The sequence below is a fragment of the Oryzias latipes genome, chromosome 3 (genome assembly GCF_002234675.1).
Source record: "Oryzias latipes chromosome 3, ASM223467v1".
Lineage (NCBI taxonomy): Eukaryota > Metazoa > Chordata > Actinopteri > Beloniformes > Adrianichthyidae > Oryzias > Oryzias latipes.
Genome location: NC_019861.2, coordinates 34,682,742 through 34,699,204, shown reverse-complemented (window position 1 = coordinate 34,699,204; position 16,463 = coordinate 34,682,742). Strand labels below are relative to the sequence as shown.

The following is a 16,463-nucleotide window of genomic DNA, read 5'->3' as shown; positions in this document are numbered from 1 at the left end:
GCATTAGTTAATAAAAAGATTTGTGGTTGTTCTTTTTTTTCCAAAGTATTTGAAGTTCTGTTTATGAAGAATTCCCAGTATGAATACAATGTTTGATGAGCCATCAGTTGTGCAGATCTGCAGAAATTACATTTATTTTACAGCTGTTTTTGTCACAGGATTTATAATTGTATGACTTTATTTGGTTTGGTTTACTTTGTTTAATTTCTGCTGTATTTTCTTAAATTCATGCTGTGTTTTCAGTTGGTTTTCTTTTTGTGTGTGTTTCCTTTTGTCACATTTGATAATTATCCACAGCTGTTTTCAGTTAAGACAATCATTTCCCAGTATTTATTATCTGATCATCAGTTTTGTTGCCCTTTGTTTGTGGTTGTCTTCTTTGTCAGTAAGTTTATCACGGTTTAAGATCATTAAAGTTACCCCCTACCCCCCACCACCACCAGGCTGTTTTCCTGCATTTTTGGAAACATTCTGATTCTTTTGTTGCTTCATCCATCCACTGACTATGTCCTGCAGACTCTTCATAGGGGGATTCCAGGTCAGTGGGTTAAGCAAATATTTGATGATTAGTTGGTTCACAGTTCAAAATCCTGGTTTGGCAATCATTTTATCCTAAAAATCAGAAGAAAACCTGAGAAATGACAAAATTGGAGCTACAAGCTCTAAATCTAATGCTGTTAATGTCTTATCAGAATGAAGGTTTGTTTTAGCTAAAAATGTCATGGTAATAATCTCAGACAATATAAATGGTTTTCAGTTATGAAAGATGAATGTGTTTTATTTTACATGTGCTGGATTTAAAGTTAGTGACATCACCAGCAGTTATGAACAGAAAAGTCTCTGAATTTGCTTGGAAACATGTATATGTTCCTGTTGCTACATAACGTCAACAGGTTTTTCAGAATATCTCTTCCATAGTGAGCCCTTTGTATGTAGAAAAAAAGAAGTTTAATGGAATATTTGTCTGAATTTCTCTCATTTGCTGCATTTTTTTTGTTTGTTCTTTGCATTTATGTCAGCCTGATTACAGAGAAGGTAGTCATTTTAAATTTTGATAATTTAAAACCTACATTAAAATAGTAAATCAAAAAGTTAAAAATATGTATAAATGGTAATCATACACATCAATTTAAGATGTTAAATAGCAAATCCAAATCAAAACATTAATTATAACTTCATTTGTACAGAGATTATGCACTGAAATGTTAAATCTGAATTAGAAAAGTAGTTGTTTGCTTTGAAAGCATATTTTATAAACCAAATCTTACCAAAACAATCTAAATTTAAATGTAAAGAAAAAAAAAAAGAAAATCCTTTCTTTTTAGGATTTACAATATACCTTATATTTTCCTTTTAGGGAAACATGGAAAACACACCTGGCTGTGTTTTCCATATTTTACCTGAAGACAGAGAGCTGCTGTCTATTTCAAATTCAATGAGGAACCACTAATTGGTTTCAGCCCGTAATGCTGAATATCAATGAGTTAAAGGGTCAGACAACAAGACTTCTGTAACTGAAATGTATATTACAAACTCCGATGTTAAATGTAAAAAATATGTGTGGAAAATATCTTAATTCAATTGCACTCATTAAAAGAACTTTAATGCTAAGCCACGCCCACATCTCTGGAGCACTGACAGGGAGAACTCTCCTGGTTCTCATCAAGTCAAAGAGAATATTAAAAATAGAAATAGAAATATTTTTTAATCCTAATGTGCACCTTGCAGCCGCTGGCCTTACCGACGCGATGAACCAGGCTTTGAAATCAACTCTGGAAACAAGAAAAAAACCTTTGCTTTATTTTTTCTGACATATTTTTGTACTACGTAAGATTGGGAGGAATTTTTCTTCACAAACTGACCAAAAAAGTTTTTGCAGACCTCTAACAGATAATTTCTTCTGTTGTCCTCTTTTGTTAGAAAATTGATATGTCTGAGTGAAGAGATGGGGCCTGACTGATGATTTATTTAAAGAGAAATGTGCAGAACCCTTCTTTATATCCCTGCGGCCCCATTCTGGTGGCCAACGCATTTGCAAACACAGCAGCCATTGGCTCTCTCTCTCTCTTTCATCTCAAAAAGCATTTACATGTTTTTCCTGTTTTCAGTTCATTTCCACCTGAGGCTGGAGCATCATCTGTGTTCCTCTTTCACAAACGGATAACAGAAAAACAAAAGCATAAGGTAAGTTTTGTTTCTACTTTTTTGTCCGTATAGCAACTGCAATATCTTTTGTTATTGTTCACTGAAATAGCTAAATATGTCTGTGATTTTTGTTTACCAAAGATCAGTTGAGGATATTATCCCCATTCCTTTTTATTAGATAGACATTAACTGTTGTTTGTGGATTTATTTAAGGTCAGAGATAATATTTAATTGGGTCTTTGCTCAAAAAAGCAGAAACAGAGACGGTGAAGTGGTGTACACTTGTATAGTGTATACTGGTACTGATACTACTCCTTTGCCCCACAGCCACCCCAACATAGGGTCCAAATCTAAATGTATGCTTCTAGAACAGATCATGGACGGGTTAAACTTATTTTTAGGGGTGTAACATTTTATTTTAACAATTCGATTCACAATTTGTGGTTGACGATTCATTTAATTTCTGTCTTTCCTGTTGTTTAATTTACCTCTTGTTTTTTTTGTCACATTAAGACAGCTGGTCTACAGGACTGTAAAAAAAAAAAAAAGCCCCAAAAATATATTTTATTCAGACAGAAAATATAACATGAAAACTGTTCCTGATTGTGTTTTGTCACCTACATCATCTGGGAGTTTTGTGACTAGCTCTTGATTTGATTATTCAAAAACATGCAGGAAACAAACTATGGCGCCAAAGGCGACAGCCTGTCTAAGGCTCTAGTCACAACTGTTCTCATGAGTGGATAGATAAGAGATAAGATAAGATAAAGATACTTTATTGATCCCAGCTTGGGAAATTGGGTTGTTGCAGCGTCGGCGTTAGGCTCAAGATACAAACATACAAAGAATAGATGACAACAGAGAACCAGAACAATCAATCAGAAAGAAACGGCAGTGAAAACGAACAGTTGGATTGCGATACGGGCTGTCTGCAGGTGATGTATGGCCAAACCTGTACGGGGACATAGGCGGCCCATAGGAAACATCAGGGTCAAAGACGGCCCAGTAAACCTGTAGAGAGAATGTACATTTTTTTCCTAAAAGCGTGCTGAAGGTGACAGGTCGTAGTGAACACTTACATGACACGCAGATTTTTCATCTTATGAATCTCCCTTAAATCCAGGACCCTTTGCCCCATTAGTGTTGTTCATGTGTGTGCACTACTATCACACAGCCTGAGTTTAGTTTTTACTAGCAGCTGACATAAGGGCACCATTTGACTGCATCACCTGTACCCATAAGTGGTTTAACTTACATTATACTTACAAATACTTCACGATACACTTTCCATACAAACAACAATGGTACATTCCATTCTCATGACTTCCCTTGAGGTGGCCATACAAGCATCAAGGGAACCGCATGACACACCTTCGTTCACCTCAAAATGTGGCCATTCCTCTCTACAACCCTTCACGGGATCAAACGACCAAAAAACCCACAGCACCTAAATGGTTCAGCCCCCTAGTACATGGGCATGTCACTAAAGATTAACAGATGCAGAGCACTAGGATGACATTTGAGATATTTGATCAACAGAATTCTTGTGGCTTAACCCTAGAATAATTCCCTCACTGCACTGATACTTGGTGAATGTCAAAGTCTCGTTCCTTTACTCTTGACTATTATTTCATCACAGAGTGTTGTTTTGCAGAAAAATTTCAGGAGAACAAATGAAGTGAAGAAACAGATTCAGGATTTGGTTGAACAGTTTAGACAAACCAGACTGTGATACATGATCATTTTAAGCTGTTGTTCTGCTCCTACGTTGGTTTGTATCAGCTGCTGGTTTTTCTAATGTGCACGTTAAGATGCTGGATTTGATACTGGTAGCTGATATTTTAATTATTACAATTTTCAACTTTATATGAGGTGAGTGTATATTAAAGTGAAAGTATCACTATTGAGAATCTCATTTGGGGAGAAAACAGAAAGTAAGAGTTACAACCAGAGTAAAACGTTTTTGCAAAGTAAAAAATAAATTAAAATAAAGAATTCTGTAAATGCCAACAGCTCCTTTTCCAACATAATTATCACCCCTCCAATGCTAACAGTTCCACGTGTTTGCATAAACACATGAGGTGAAAAAAGGACTAGAAATACAACATGAGGCCCTGTGGACCCATCAGAAGCTATGTTTTCATCACACATATGCACAAAACTTTATCAAAATTCTACAAATGTCCAAAAAACACAATTTCGCAATAACACTGTTTTCATTTCATGAACAATACTTAGATTTACAGCAGATACATTCAAATTTCTGCCACGGCTCTAGCGCTCATCATCATCTATCAAAGGAGACGTCGGTGTCTTCTTCAGGCCATGGAGCGGCGAGCTCCTTACGCATGGGAGGAGCTACGGATGAAGCCATTTTGGGAAATGGTGGTTGGTGATTATACAGATGAGCTGTGGATCCAACAGTTCCACATGACACGCTCAACTTTTGATAAGCTGTGTGATGCTGTGGGACCTCTTGTGGCGCGGTATCTGGTCGTTGGTCATGTAACTCTTTTAATTTTTTAAAGTGTTTTCGTTACAATTTTGCGAACCATGTCGAATTTCGATACGCCTCAAAAACCACCTGCTCCAAGTGCAAGACTTTTTTTTCAATAATTGCAATTTGTTTTTTAAATTGTCGTTTTTCTAATAATTATATTTATCGCAAATTCAATTTGCACAATTTCATAGTCGATGGAAACACATCCAGAGTTATAATTGACTTTGGTTCCAGTTCTTGGTCAGATAATCAGATCATCTCTGGGTTTGGGAGTCCTCAACACACTTTTTAAAACCAGTCAGTTATTATCATATATTCAAGTCAGTTCAATTGTATTTATATAGCCCAATATTACAATAGTCGTCTCAATGGGCTTCATACCAGTAATTGTATAAGAACATGAAACCAGTCATAGAATTCAAAAGGTAATGGCTAAATTGAACTTTGCCGACTAATCTAAACTAGCATCCCTGCCCTTATACCCTTCTCCTCATTAGCTCTTACAATTTCAATATGCCTCAAGTCTTTGTGATTGATTAGCAAATCCTGCATCCTAATAGATCTGTTTTTAATTTTACTTTTTTTGTATCAGGATGAAGTTCTGGATCATTGCAGGAGTGATGCTGTCTGTTTTCACTCCAGACAAGGCAAAAGGATCAACTTCTCAGTGTGATAAGCAATCATTTGTGAATAAGTGTATAACTCGGAACACTACTATTAAAAGTAAGTCATTTTGTTGTTTGTGGTCTGATTGTTTTAAAACCTGAAAGTATTTACAGTTTGGTCTATTTTTAAATCTAGACCCTTAACCAGGCTTTTTATTAATTATTTCTCCAACAATGTTGTAACATAAAGCTGAGGATTGTCATTTCGTACAACTTTTCAGCAGTTTGGAAGCGGAACGTTCAAGTAACACTACCTCAACCCATCACTGCACCAAAAAAGAGGTAAATCTTTTCATCTCTACTTGAAAAAATAACAAACGGGATTATTACTGAAAAACAGGTGGGATATTTAAACTCTACTTGAGGCCTGTTTTTAAAACGTTAGTTTTCAGATTTACAGCAAAGCCACACCCAATCAAATGATTTCTTAGGTTACTTTGTGTCAGACACGGTTGTGTTTCACATACCTGACATGTTTCGGCGCAAACACTTTCGCCTTCATCAGGGTCATCATCAGGTGGTGGTGATGTGATGTATGTAAAAACAGATACTTGTGACTGAGGCGGAGTCACCTGTCAAACTGTGACAAGCGACTCCACCCCTTGATGTCCGTTTTCTGCTGGAGGATGATACTCCAGGTATGAGAGAGCATGAAGGCCTCCTTATCCCGGTTCATGGAAGAGTGGGCTTGCTTTCGGATCTCCACCACCTCCATGATCCATCTGCGGTGTCTGTCGTCTTCAGTACGGAGGACTTTGGCCTTTTTCCAGTACATGATGTGGCTTTCCTGCTTGCAGTGTTCCGTTATGGCTGATTTCATGTTTTCTTTGCCAACCTGTTACCTTTAGATTTTTTTTTTTTTTATCGTTCAGTGTGGAGAAGTGAAAGGTCTATGTCAGGATTTTGGAAGAAAACATCCAGCAGCAGCATGATGCTTACCTCGGAACTAAAATTATTTTTTTTTCTTTTTTTCTGGAAATTCTTACTGAAGTTTTTTCTCAGAGTATAGATATGTACTCTTTTAGGATACTTTTATTAGGCTCTGAAAATTTCTAAATTAGAAAGGGATGTCCTAGATGATGCTATTCTGCTTTCATTTCTTTTAAATTTAATATTTTTTTTACTAGACATGATAAAAAGATTTTTATCATACCTTTGCTCTGGCAGACAGCCATCATGTCAGATGATTATTTAGAGAGGTGCCTATATTCTTTAAATGAAGGATAAAATGTACTGAATAGTCTCGGATTAATGCTTGTGATGCATTATATAATTTAATCTGTTTGACAATAAATACATATTGTTTAGACCCGTATGTCCCTTTATTTGTCAAATATGAAATAATTTAGTATTCACCGATAAAAGGATAACAGGACTCTCGGAGAGCGTGTTAGAACCGAACAGCTGGACACAAACCAAGCATTTCCTCCTATGAGTTATATAGGCTACAGTCGCTTTGCCAGCTTGTGTATGTAAAGTTGGACGCCACATTGGATAGGTCGAGATGCCGCCTCTTTCCCATCTGCAGGGCCACCTGGACCGGCGCAACTGTTCTCAGTCCACTCTGACCGCCCATATACAACGGGCCCAGGCGGTCTGACCTGTTTATAAACACAGATTAAGGAGTCTAACAGTTGATGTTAATCTTAGTCTGTGTGTAGTTTGGAATAAAATTACAACCATTTAGTAGGTATAAACCAGGTATACATTGCGTTTCCTATATATTGATGTATTTATCTTCAGAAAAGTTTAAAATGTTGTTTATCTGTTGCATCATGACCAAAAACATCAATACCATGACCTGAGTTTAATTTTTGTGATGGCCAGAGTTTTATTTTTTTGATTAGACTATGGGTCCAAGGGATGCAAACCAATGCTTTAGACCTGAGGTTGTAGATAACATTTACCCTTTTTTTTCATTCTAAGAAAACTCACGGACAAAGGCTGCAGCGACACGTGGTCTCTTTGTTGTAATGTCAGCATTGCAAACACATCGGAAAACATTTCTAACCCAGAGCCAACGCACAACCCTGCGAAGGACCTATGCGATTTGGTCAATGGTACTGAATTCCAAATTCTACCTGGTAAGTCTTTCAGGTACACTGCGCTTTTGTTTTAACCCATATCTGAAAGCAGTGTTTGATTATTTTTTTCTTTATTTACTGTGAACATTCAAACCGATTCTGTATGTAATCTGTCAATAATATTCTGGTTTCATGTTTCACACGTGGTTGTGCTCTCTGCAGGTTTGTTTGATTGTCTTCCTTTTTACAATGAAATGCTGGGGAAAAACGCCACAAATTCATGTGCAATTTGTGAGTCTGTGAACGAAAATTGGAGTAAGTTATTTTTTGATTTGTACTCGTTTCTTGACATTTTCTGGTTTACTAGACCGTTTATCAAAGGTGCTGACACCTGCTAATATTTTAAATGAAACTTGGCATGTCAGGGTTGTTTTGAAATGATTTTACAGAATATATCTAAAACTTCACAGGTCTTCAAGAGATCGCACGTTTGGTGGAATGTGTCATCCAACGTTGGTACACTGGAAAATCTAATTTTTTAAAGTAAACATTTTTGTCTACATCAGCACATCAGCGTCATTGAGACGAAGATGAAGAAATGTTTATTCCCCTATTTTGGGATTTACCCTCAGAGACCTTGATGACATTGAGAGCCTTCTGCAGCAGATAGAGGTGGAGACGACGGAGGTAATTTATGAAAGCAGTTACATGGCGATGCTGTACAAACACACCGGTAACTTCAGCGGGATGGAGTTTCATGCAAATGAAAGTCAGGTAAAGTTACTTTTGTTTGATAGCAGGCTGGGAATAAGGTTCTGCTTTGTGTGTGTGTGTGTGTGTGTGTGTGTGTGTGTGTGTGTGTGTGGGTGTGGGTGTGGGTGTGTGTGTGTGTGTGTGTGTGTGTGTGTGTGTGTGTGTGTGTGTGTGTGGGTGTGGGTGTGGGTGTGGGTGTGGGTGTGGGTGTGGGTGTGGGTGTGGGTGTGTGTGTGTGTGTGTGTATTGGGGAGGGGGGGGGGGGTTGGTCAGGGTGTAATAAAATGGACCTTCTTTCCGAGTAATGAACGCCAAATCGGGAAACCATTGCTGGTTTATTTAAATAACTTTATATTTATATTTAATTATTTTTTTTAAATATTATATTCATTGTATTATACGTCTCTATTTTTGTCTCTATTTTTTTTTTATGTACGGCGCTTTGAGCTGCCTCAGGGAATGTAAATCAATTTATGATAAAAGGGTTGAGTTGAGTATATCTGTTTAGATATCATATTTGGATATAGTGTAATATTTAGGGCAGAAATCTTGATAAACTAGAATGTTGTAGATTTAAATGTCTGAACGATTAAAATCAAAAGGTGGGGCAAAAAAGGTAAAAAAAATTCAAGTAATTTTTTAAATTAATGAAAAATTAACCGAAAATGACAAGCTTTTGGGTTAGATTTTATAACATAAATATCTATTTCTCAAAGACCCACTCCAACGAAAAAGGTGTTTTCAACATTTGCATTTTTCTGATGATGGGGGACAAATATTAGAAGTCCCACACCAATAATCTTTTGAGCTTTTGTCAAAGCGTTCCTGTGCTCTTTTAATTATTAGGCCATTTTTAGCCCAAATAAAAAAACTTGTTGTCTTTATGGACATAGTGTCTGCAGAGCGGCAATAGGTCATCAGAAAATCACATCTGAGTTGTTAGCAGGACTGAGAGGGGAATTTCCCATTTCCCATCATCCCTTTGTTTACACGCCCTCCCACTAGCTCACCCCCAACAGAACACTATAGCGATGCAACAAAATGACGAGGAATATTGGAGCTATCCAGCCGTAAAGTTTAGATCCAGATTCTAGCTCAGACGAGGAAAAACAAAGACGTTGATGGATCTATTTGTCTGCATCAGAATTGGAGCGGGACAGGGCGCTTGTGACTTGCCGTTGTGCATCCTATATCACATAAATTCAGTTCACTTCAATTTTATTTCTACAGCCCAAAGTAACAACAGTTGTCTCGATGGGCTTTGTTTCTGTAATTGAAAAAATAAGACATAAAATCAAAAGGATCATGAATACATAGAATTCAATAGGAAAATACTAAATTGAACTAACAAACTGACTAAGCTAAACTGGACATCCCTGCCCTTAGATCCTCCTTCGCGGTAAGGAAAAACTCCAAAAAAAAAGAAAACGGATTCCATAACAAACAAAGAAAACTCAGGGGACGTCCACATGAAGGGTTATCCTCCCCCAGGACGGACAGGCGATTTTTGCCTTTTTTTCACAGCAAAATTTCATCTGCTCTTGAATAAAGAAATATTCAGAAATTCTATTTTGTGCCTACTTTTTCAATATATGTACTCAATCATGAAAAAATGCTGCAAGAACACAGTTTTCATCAGAGTGGGTCTTCAAGGCAGTGGTGGATCTCACATTGGATAATAAATTGATCTTTGTTGCAGATATCAATAGATGGCCATCACAACCATTCCAAAATGAGCTTTTGGCTGCCCAAAGAACTGGCTCTCACTAGTAGTGACACATTCGTCTTTCTGACTCTTCAGGTTCCAAACAAGGTTAGGAAAACACTAACATGCTGTTCATTTAGAAAAAACATCTGTGTGTTGCAGAAATCATGAAAGTTTGTTTTATCAAGTTAAGTTGGTTACAAATGTCATAGCCTGAATGAACTACTGACACTTCAAATGATTTTAATCCAATGATTAAAAAATAAACGGTAAAATACCTAAATAAATGATTGCATCATCAAATAAATTTGATTTAAGTTTTTAATGGACATGCTGAGACAAACGATTCATTTCTTTTTAACTTGTAGACATTTGACAACGACTCAGCGGTACTGTATGAGAGGAGACTTTTTGGGCTGTCCGTGAGCAAACGGAGAGTTTCAGGACTGCGAGAATCAGTCAACATCACCCTCACCCTTAACTATTCTGCAGGACAAAATGTAACTAAGACTTTGTCTTTCTTATGGTGTACATCAATCAGTTTTTGTTTGTGCAATAAGCAGTGGAATTTAATTATTTCATTTTACTTTAAATGTCAAATTACTTTACTTTTGTAAAAGAAGCAGTTTTGACGTAAATCTAAAGAGGATTTAAACATGGATTGATGTTGTTTTTGCTACAGAAAACCCCCGTGTGTGTGTTCCTGGATAATCAAAGTAGGTGACAAGTACACAATAAAAAAAGGTTATTCACTCCCCAAAAAAATGGGGAAATGTGTTTTTTTATGTGCCAACAGGTGGGGATTGTAAAACATTCAATGGGAAGTGATTCCTTTTACTACACTAACAGCAGAAATGTCTGCTTCATGAACAGATCTGAGCACTACAGGATGCAAGACCGAATTGGATCGCAGTCAGACTTCCGTCACGTGTCGTTGTGACCATTTCACATACTTTGGTGTGCTTTTGGTAAGAACGGCTGACCGCAGTTTTTTTTTTCCCCCCCAATTATTTGACTTGAAGGAACTCCTTTAGCAAGACTAAACATAAAACGGAATTGATAGTTATCAGTCACCTCACCTCAGTTTACATTATTTTAGCTGCATTTTTAATGTCATATTCTGAAATCGGTAATATGTGTGTGTGCAGTACTGCTAAACTACTTGGTGAGGAAACATTTTCTCTGCTTCATTTTTAGTCAGCTACCACCTGTCAAAAAAAAATGCTGTCAAGCCCAAATAAATGTGTTTGCAAATAAAAAAAAATGAATGTGAACTGAATGTCATACAATGATTTAAATAAAAATAGTGTGATTTCTCCTCAGGTATCTTCCTCCATATCCCCTAAAGACCAGGAGATACTGTCCTACATCACTACCATTGGCTGCAGCATTTCTCTTTTTTGCCTTGTTGCTACTGCTTTCCTTTTGTTCACAACGGGGTATTAAAATCTGCCTCCGAAGAAAGGCTTCTTCTCATCATTTTCATAAATTTCAGAGCGTGTCGAGATCTCATCATCTTTCTCTGACAGGGATATCCGAACCGAAGACTCTAAAAAGATCCACGCCAGTCTTGTGATCGCATTGATCCTCCTAAACCTCCATCTACTTCCCAGTGAGATGGCTGCAGCGTGGTCCTCCACAGGCCTTTGTCTTTACATGGCTCCTGCTCTCCACTACTTTCTGTTGGCCACCCTCTGCTGGATGGGCTTGGAGGGGTTCCACCTCTACCTTCACATCGTCAAAGTCTTCAACATCTACATCAATAGATACATGTTGAAAATCAGCGTGGTGGGATGGGGTGAGTGTCGTCATTTCAGTGATACAGTGAGGGGAGTCCCAGGGTCTGAGCAGAGAGTAAAGATGTTGTTTTTGTGTTTCAGGTGTTCCAGCTCTCATTGTTTCAGCGTGTCTCATTCTAGCAAAACAGTTCAATGTCTATGGACACACAAATAAGCCCCATAGTATGTAAGTCTGGAATTTGTGGGAAGTGTTTGAGAAAACTTTACATATACATATATTGTTGTGTTGAATTGTACTTTTATGTATTCAATCAAAGATTGTTACATTCAGAAGCCAGCCTCTGGTGGTCAAATGAGGAACTGCGACATTTGATACTTATCCTCCTTACTACTGGAGAAAAAGAAAAGACCAATTACAACATTGTTAAATCTACAAAAACTACAATTCCCAGAGCCCCCCCCCCCCTTCTTCACATTTGGTATCATTGGTATATAGTTTGTTGACAACAAAAGGAGTTACTTTAGTAGTGTGCAGTGGTTGTGAGATGTTCAGATTCAGAAATGTCTACAGAGGTCAAATTTGCATTTCTGGTAGTCAGCCCCCTGACATCTTTTAGTACACATTGAGAAGAGAGAAGTATTCACAAGTCCTCCAGCCTATATCATGCTATTCTTAAGCCTTTTATAAAAGTCACTGTAAAACATTTCTGTTGTGTTGTCCACAGGGCAGCAAAATCAGGTTGAAAACAACTCCCTCTTCTTTATTCGGTTATTTTATTGGCCATTCACTATAGCTGTCACACCTCCGGACGTTGTTGAGTTCGGCTTGTTTTCACTTCATCCTCTGCAAACTTTGACACCTGATTTCATTGAAGATTTGAAAGGTGGAGGACACGGGTCAGCAAACCTATTCCTCCACGTTGTCTAATATGCTGTACCTGGGCAGATAGTGGAAATTTTTCTTTAAAGTTTGTAATCCTCATCTCGTTTGCTTTCCCCTTGTTGTTTTTTCATAAGAATGAACATGATAATACACTTACAAGCTAAAAAAAAAGATTTTGCCAGGTATAAGTCCTTTAATTCTAACACCTGAGCTTTATCTCTTATTTGACATTTTTTCGACTACTGTAACTCTTTAACTGTTAGTGTAATTCCAACAGATTCTGACGCGGAGAAGGGCGATACAGTACCTGCTGTATCTCTGTATAGTTGCAAAATGTAAAAAGCATTTGTCATGGGAGTCGATGAAAAGTAGTTCGCTAGAAAAAAAAGAAAAAACTGCCTTAAGCCTCCAAGTCCAGATAGCTTCTAGTACATTTGAAGGCAAATGCATTCAAAGATTCTCAGTAATTCAAAAAAAAAGAAGTTTTATTTTAAATGATGTGGACTTTTTGATAGAAATGTTTTCTTTCAGGGACAGAAACTGTTCAAAACGCCTGTGACAATTAAATCAGTTTTACATGATTTATTTATTTTATAACACAACAAAATTCATGATTTAAAATAAAAAAAACAGAAAACACATTTTTATTTTTAACAAATGTCTTTATTTGAATTTTATTACTTTAAAACTATTTCAAAGGATAATGAATCCTCATTAGTATCTAATTTGAAGTCATGATTGTTCGGGCTCCTCTGTTTTTTGCAGTTGCTACATAACCAATGACACGGTGAAGTACACGACCTCACTGGGAGTCTTCAGCCTGGTGTTCCTCTTTAATACATTCACATTTATTGAAACTGCAAGATTCATGTTTACTGCGAGAACAACAAACGTAAGTATTGCCACTGGCAGATCCTCCAGTTCTTCACAATGTGTGTTTCCAAAAGAATACATAAAAATATGTCATTCATGTTTGTTTTAGGAAAAGACAAGTATGAAATGTAGACTGCCTTCAAAAGTTTTTTTTTACCAATAAAACCTTCATTTTTTGTGGGTTTTTTTTCCCAAGGCAAACGAGCGAAAGTATAGGATTTAAAAAATATATAATCTGTATTATTACTGTATAAGTTTACCACTGAGCAAAACTCGGTTTATTGCTTAGTAAACATCCTCCAGTCAACAAAATGTAAAAAACTGCAGAAATAAATATTTAGTTCTTTTGTGAAGCAAAAAATCTTTAAATGTTTTCTTCTTTGAACATTGGATTTTTCCATGGACACACTTTTTGTTTAATATAAATCACATTTATTCTCTAAAAATCTACCCCAAAAGAAAAATGAAAGTAATTTAGCATTTGCTTAAAGTCATAAACAAATGAAACAACCTCTCAAAACTGTCCTTTTTTCTAACAGTGCTTTGTTTTTGCTTTTTTATTTGGTTATTTAGCTTAAGAGAGGAAACCCGAGTGAAGTCAAGAAAAACTCGTGCACCGTTATGGTTCTCATGACTCTGCTTGGCCTAACCTGGGGGTTCATTTCCATCTCATTTGGCAAACTTTCCACCCCTGGACTCTATATATTCAGCACTTTGAATTCTCTGCAAGGTGAGTGAAGCCTGTTGCACTCGGCTTGTCAATAGTCTCTACCAATATTACTTTACAATTTTTAGCAATATGCTAAAGTGTTGCAAAACATTTATGTCAGACTTGTCAGGACTACATTTAATGCCATAGAGACAAATGTTTATGTATAGTAAGGACACAAAAACAAATGGAGCATTCAAAGACGATGCAGAGAAGGAAACATTCAAACTATAAATGTAAAAGGAAGCAGGAAGCAGGTCACTTACAACTTTACATTTCCACACAAAAAAGCAGGGTGATGATTTGAAAATGTACCAAAAATTCCAAAGATGCAAATACAACCAAATGATTTCCTAAAATATATTTTTTGTCCTTCACAAGTCACAGAATTATGCTTTATGAATTTTTGTTTGAAACTGAAAAATAACAGCTTTACTTCTTGCCTAGTCGGTGACGAGGAATGTTTTTTTTTTTTTTTTAGATTAATTCGTAAGCTGCGTTCAAACTGAATGCGATTTGTGCGGCACAAGCATCCAATGTCAGTGCCAATGTACAGACGCGATCATAAGTCCTGCTGCACGATTGAAGCGTATGGAGCGGAGCGTCAGTCCGGCAGCACGGCAAATTGAGCATCTCTGCACAATTTGGATATTAGGGTTGAAAATCTGAACTTGGCGAAAACAACAACATCAACCAATCAGAGACTCAGCTTGGGCCATAAGATGGTTTCAGTGAATGGAGTCTAAATCCAACAGAGAATTCTGCTCCTGTCCATATCTATATGTTTTCATTTGAAGGAGACAATAATGAAAAGATCCTCTAATTTTATTTAAAAGCGCCTTTCAAAACTCAAGGATACTGTACAGGTTCAAATGTCTAACAAAATAAAATCACAGAATGTTATTAGCACAATAAATAAGTTGAGATCATTAATAAAATCAGATAACAGAAGATGAAAAATTGTGATCTGGAAAAGCAGATTTAAAGAGGTATTTTGATAAATCCAGTCTCTAAACATCATTTGTGTCTTCCATACATTGTAAATGAGGTAAACACAGACACTGCTGCCTGTGGCGATCAGGCTAAAAGCCTTTGGTGGAAGCTCCTCCCAAACGTGTCCGGGGCGTCAAGTTTATAAACGCATTTACGTCAATAGAGGTGACCGACGCGAATTTGATGCACAAATTACGTTCGGTCTTAACATTTCTTTATTTATTAATATACATGAAAATAAACAATTTATTGTATTTTGCTCTCCAGCATGAAAAAGTGAGATAATGACATTTGCAGTGGCTGGAAGCAAAAATATTGCAACTTTCTTAAAGCTCCATCGTTCTTGTGGCATACAGCATAAATAAGATGCATGTCTGGCTCGCGTGATGCTCATCTTTCACTTTTTCCCTCCTCTGATGCAGGTTTCTTTATCTTCATCTTCATTGGGCTGTCTCTGAGAAAGTCCAAAGGCTCAAAAGCCTTGTCAAGCTCAACGGTCAACTCGACAAACGTCAGCTAGTCATCAGTTGGCCATGTGGTTATATTCAGTATTTATTTTTCACCCTCATGCATGTAAATATTTTACATTTTGTATTTAAAGTTTATGTTTAGGCAACATATTTCCCTTTTGATGTAAGTCAAAGTTCTTTTCTGCAACGTTGTGTGATCATTTAAAGATTACAGTTACAGTACGGTTGAGGAATCCCTTTATTCGAGTATTGGACATATTTAAACCCTCTTTTGAAGTCTGGCAAATGTCAAACTAAAGCCATGAATAAATGAAGCCTTAATGCAGCATAAACGTAAACAGTTGACAGCCAAGAAGCAGAATCAAGCAAACGGAAAAAGAGGAATTCTGTTTGAAAGAAAAAAAAAAGGAAAAATATCTTATTTACCGGTACTACCTTGGTGTTTGTATGTGTGGAACTTACCACTTCATATTTATGAAGGGGGTAAAGGGGGAATAATACTTCTTGCAAAATAAAAATGTTCCTATGGAAATAGAGGACATGAATAAATAAATTTAAGTTTAAAACTGAGCTTCTGAGTATTTTTTCATTTAAATTGTGGTGAATCAGGAGCAGATGAAAAATGCAGTTAGAAAAAAATTGCTTTGCTGGGAATCAAACCCACCACGTGAATGCACCACAAGTTATGAGCATCACTGAGGAGGCAGTAGGAAGCATGCTCAAAAATTTTCAGGTTGGAGGATGAACAGTATGACAGAGTTTTAGGGCCACCCAAAAAAAAAGAAGTAAAATTACGAGATTTTAACTCGTAAATTTACGAGTTTATATCTCATAAATTTACGACTTAAAATCTTGTAAATCTACGAGAAAGAAGTCATGGATTAACAAGGAGAAAATGCCAAAGTTTTTCGTTATCTGAGCCAAACTTGAAGATGAAATGTCTGGAGCCTTTTGTGAAGCTTTATTTCCGGATTATAGGTTTAAAAAAAGAATGATTTTGAACC

The 16,463-nt window shown here is 36.7% G+C and overlaps 1 protein-coding gene across 2 annotated transcripts; it reads left to right on the top strand.

Annotated features, from left to right (window-relative positions):
- The first annotated feature begins 357 nt into the window (after nucleotides 1-357).
- Nucleotides 358-16,029, top strand: LOC101168775 (adhesion G-protein coupled receptor G5). Of its 2 annotated transcripts, none has more exons than XM_023953722.1 (18): nucleotides 358-538; nucleotides 2,109-2,184; nucleotides 5,238-5,368; nucleotides 5,535-5,592; nucleotides 7,237-7,394; nucleotides 7,557-7,649; nucleotides 7,805-7,877; nucleotides 7,967-8,108; nucleotides 9,787-9,900; nucleotides 10,161-10,292; nucleotides 10,475-10,508; nucleotides 10,666-10,760; nucleotides 11,116-11,231; nucleotides 11,322-11,590; nucleotides 11,673-11,757; nucleotides 13,180-13,306; nucleotides 13,861-14,017; nucleotides 15,412-16,029. In XM_023953722.1, the coding sequence occupies exons 3-18, from the start codon at nucleotides 5,239-5,241 to the stop codon at nucleotides 15,507-15,509; spliced, it is 1,881 nt and encodes a 626-aa protein (XP_023809490.1). In that variant the 5' UTR covers nucleotides 358-538; nucleotides 2,109-2,184; nucleotide 5,238; the 3' UTR covers nucleotides 15,510-16,029. The 2 variants fall into 2 exon arrangements, with proteins under 2 accessions (XP_023809490.1, XP_023809489.1); XM_023953721.1 differs by having other exon boundaries at nucleotides 5,532-5,592; nucleotides 15,412-15,678.
- Nucleotides 16,030-16,463: the final 434 nt, after the last annotated feature.

Coding starts and splice junctions, on each gene's coding strand:
- LOC101168775 (XM_023953721.1), top strand. CDS start 5,239: ATGAAGTTCTGGATCATTGCAGGAGTGATGCTGTCTGTTTTCACTCCA. Junction 5,593..7,236: donor ATCACTGCACCAAAAAAGAG/GTAAATCTTTTC, acceptor TTTCATTCTAAG/AAAACTCACGGACAAAGGCT. Junction 14,018..15,411: donor CACTTTGAATTCTCTGCAAG/GTGAGTGAAGCC, acceptor CCTCTGATGCAG/GTTTCTTTATCTTCATCTTC.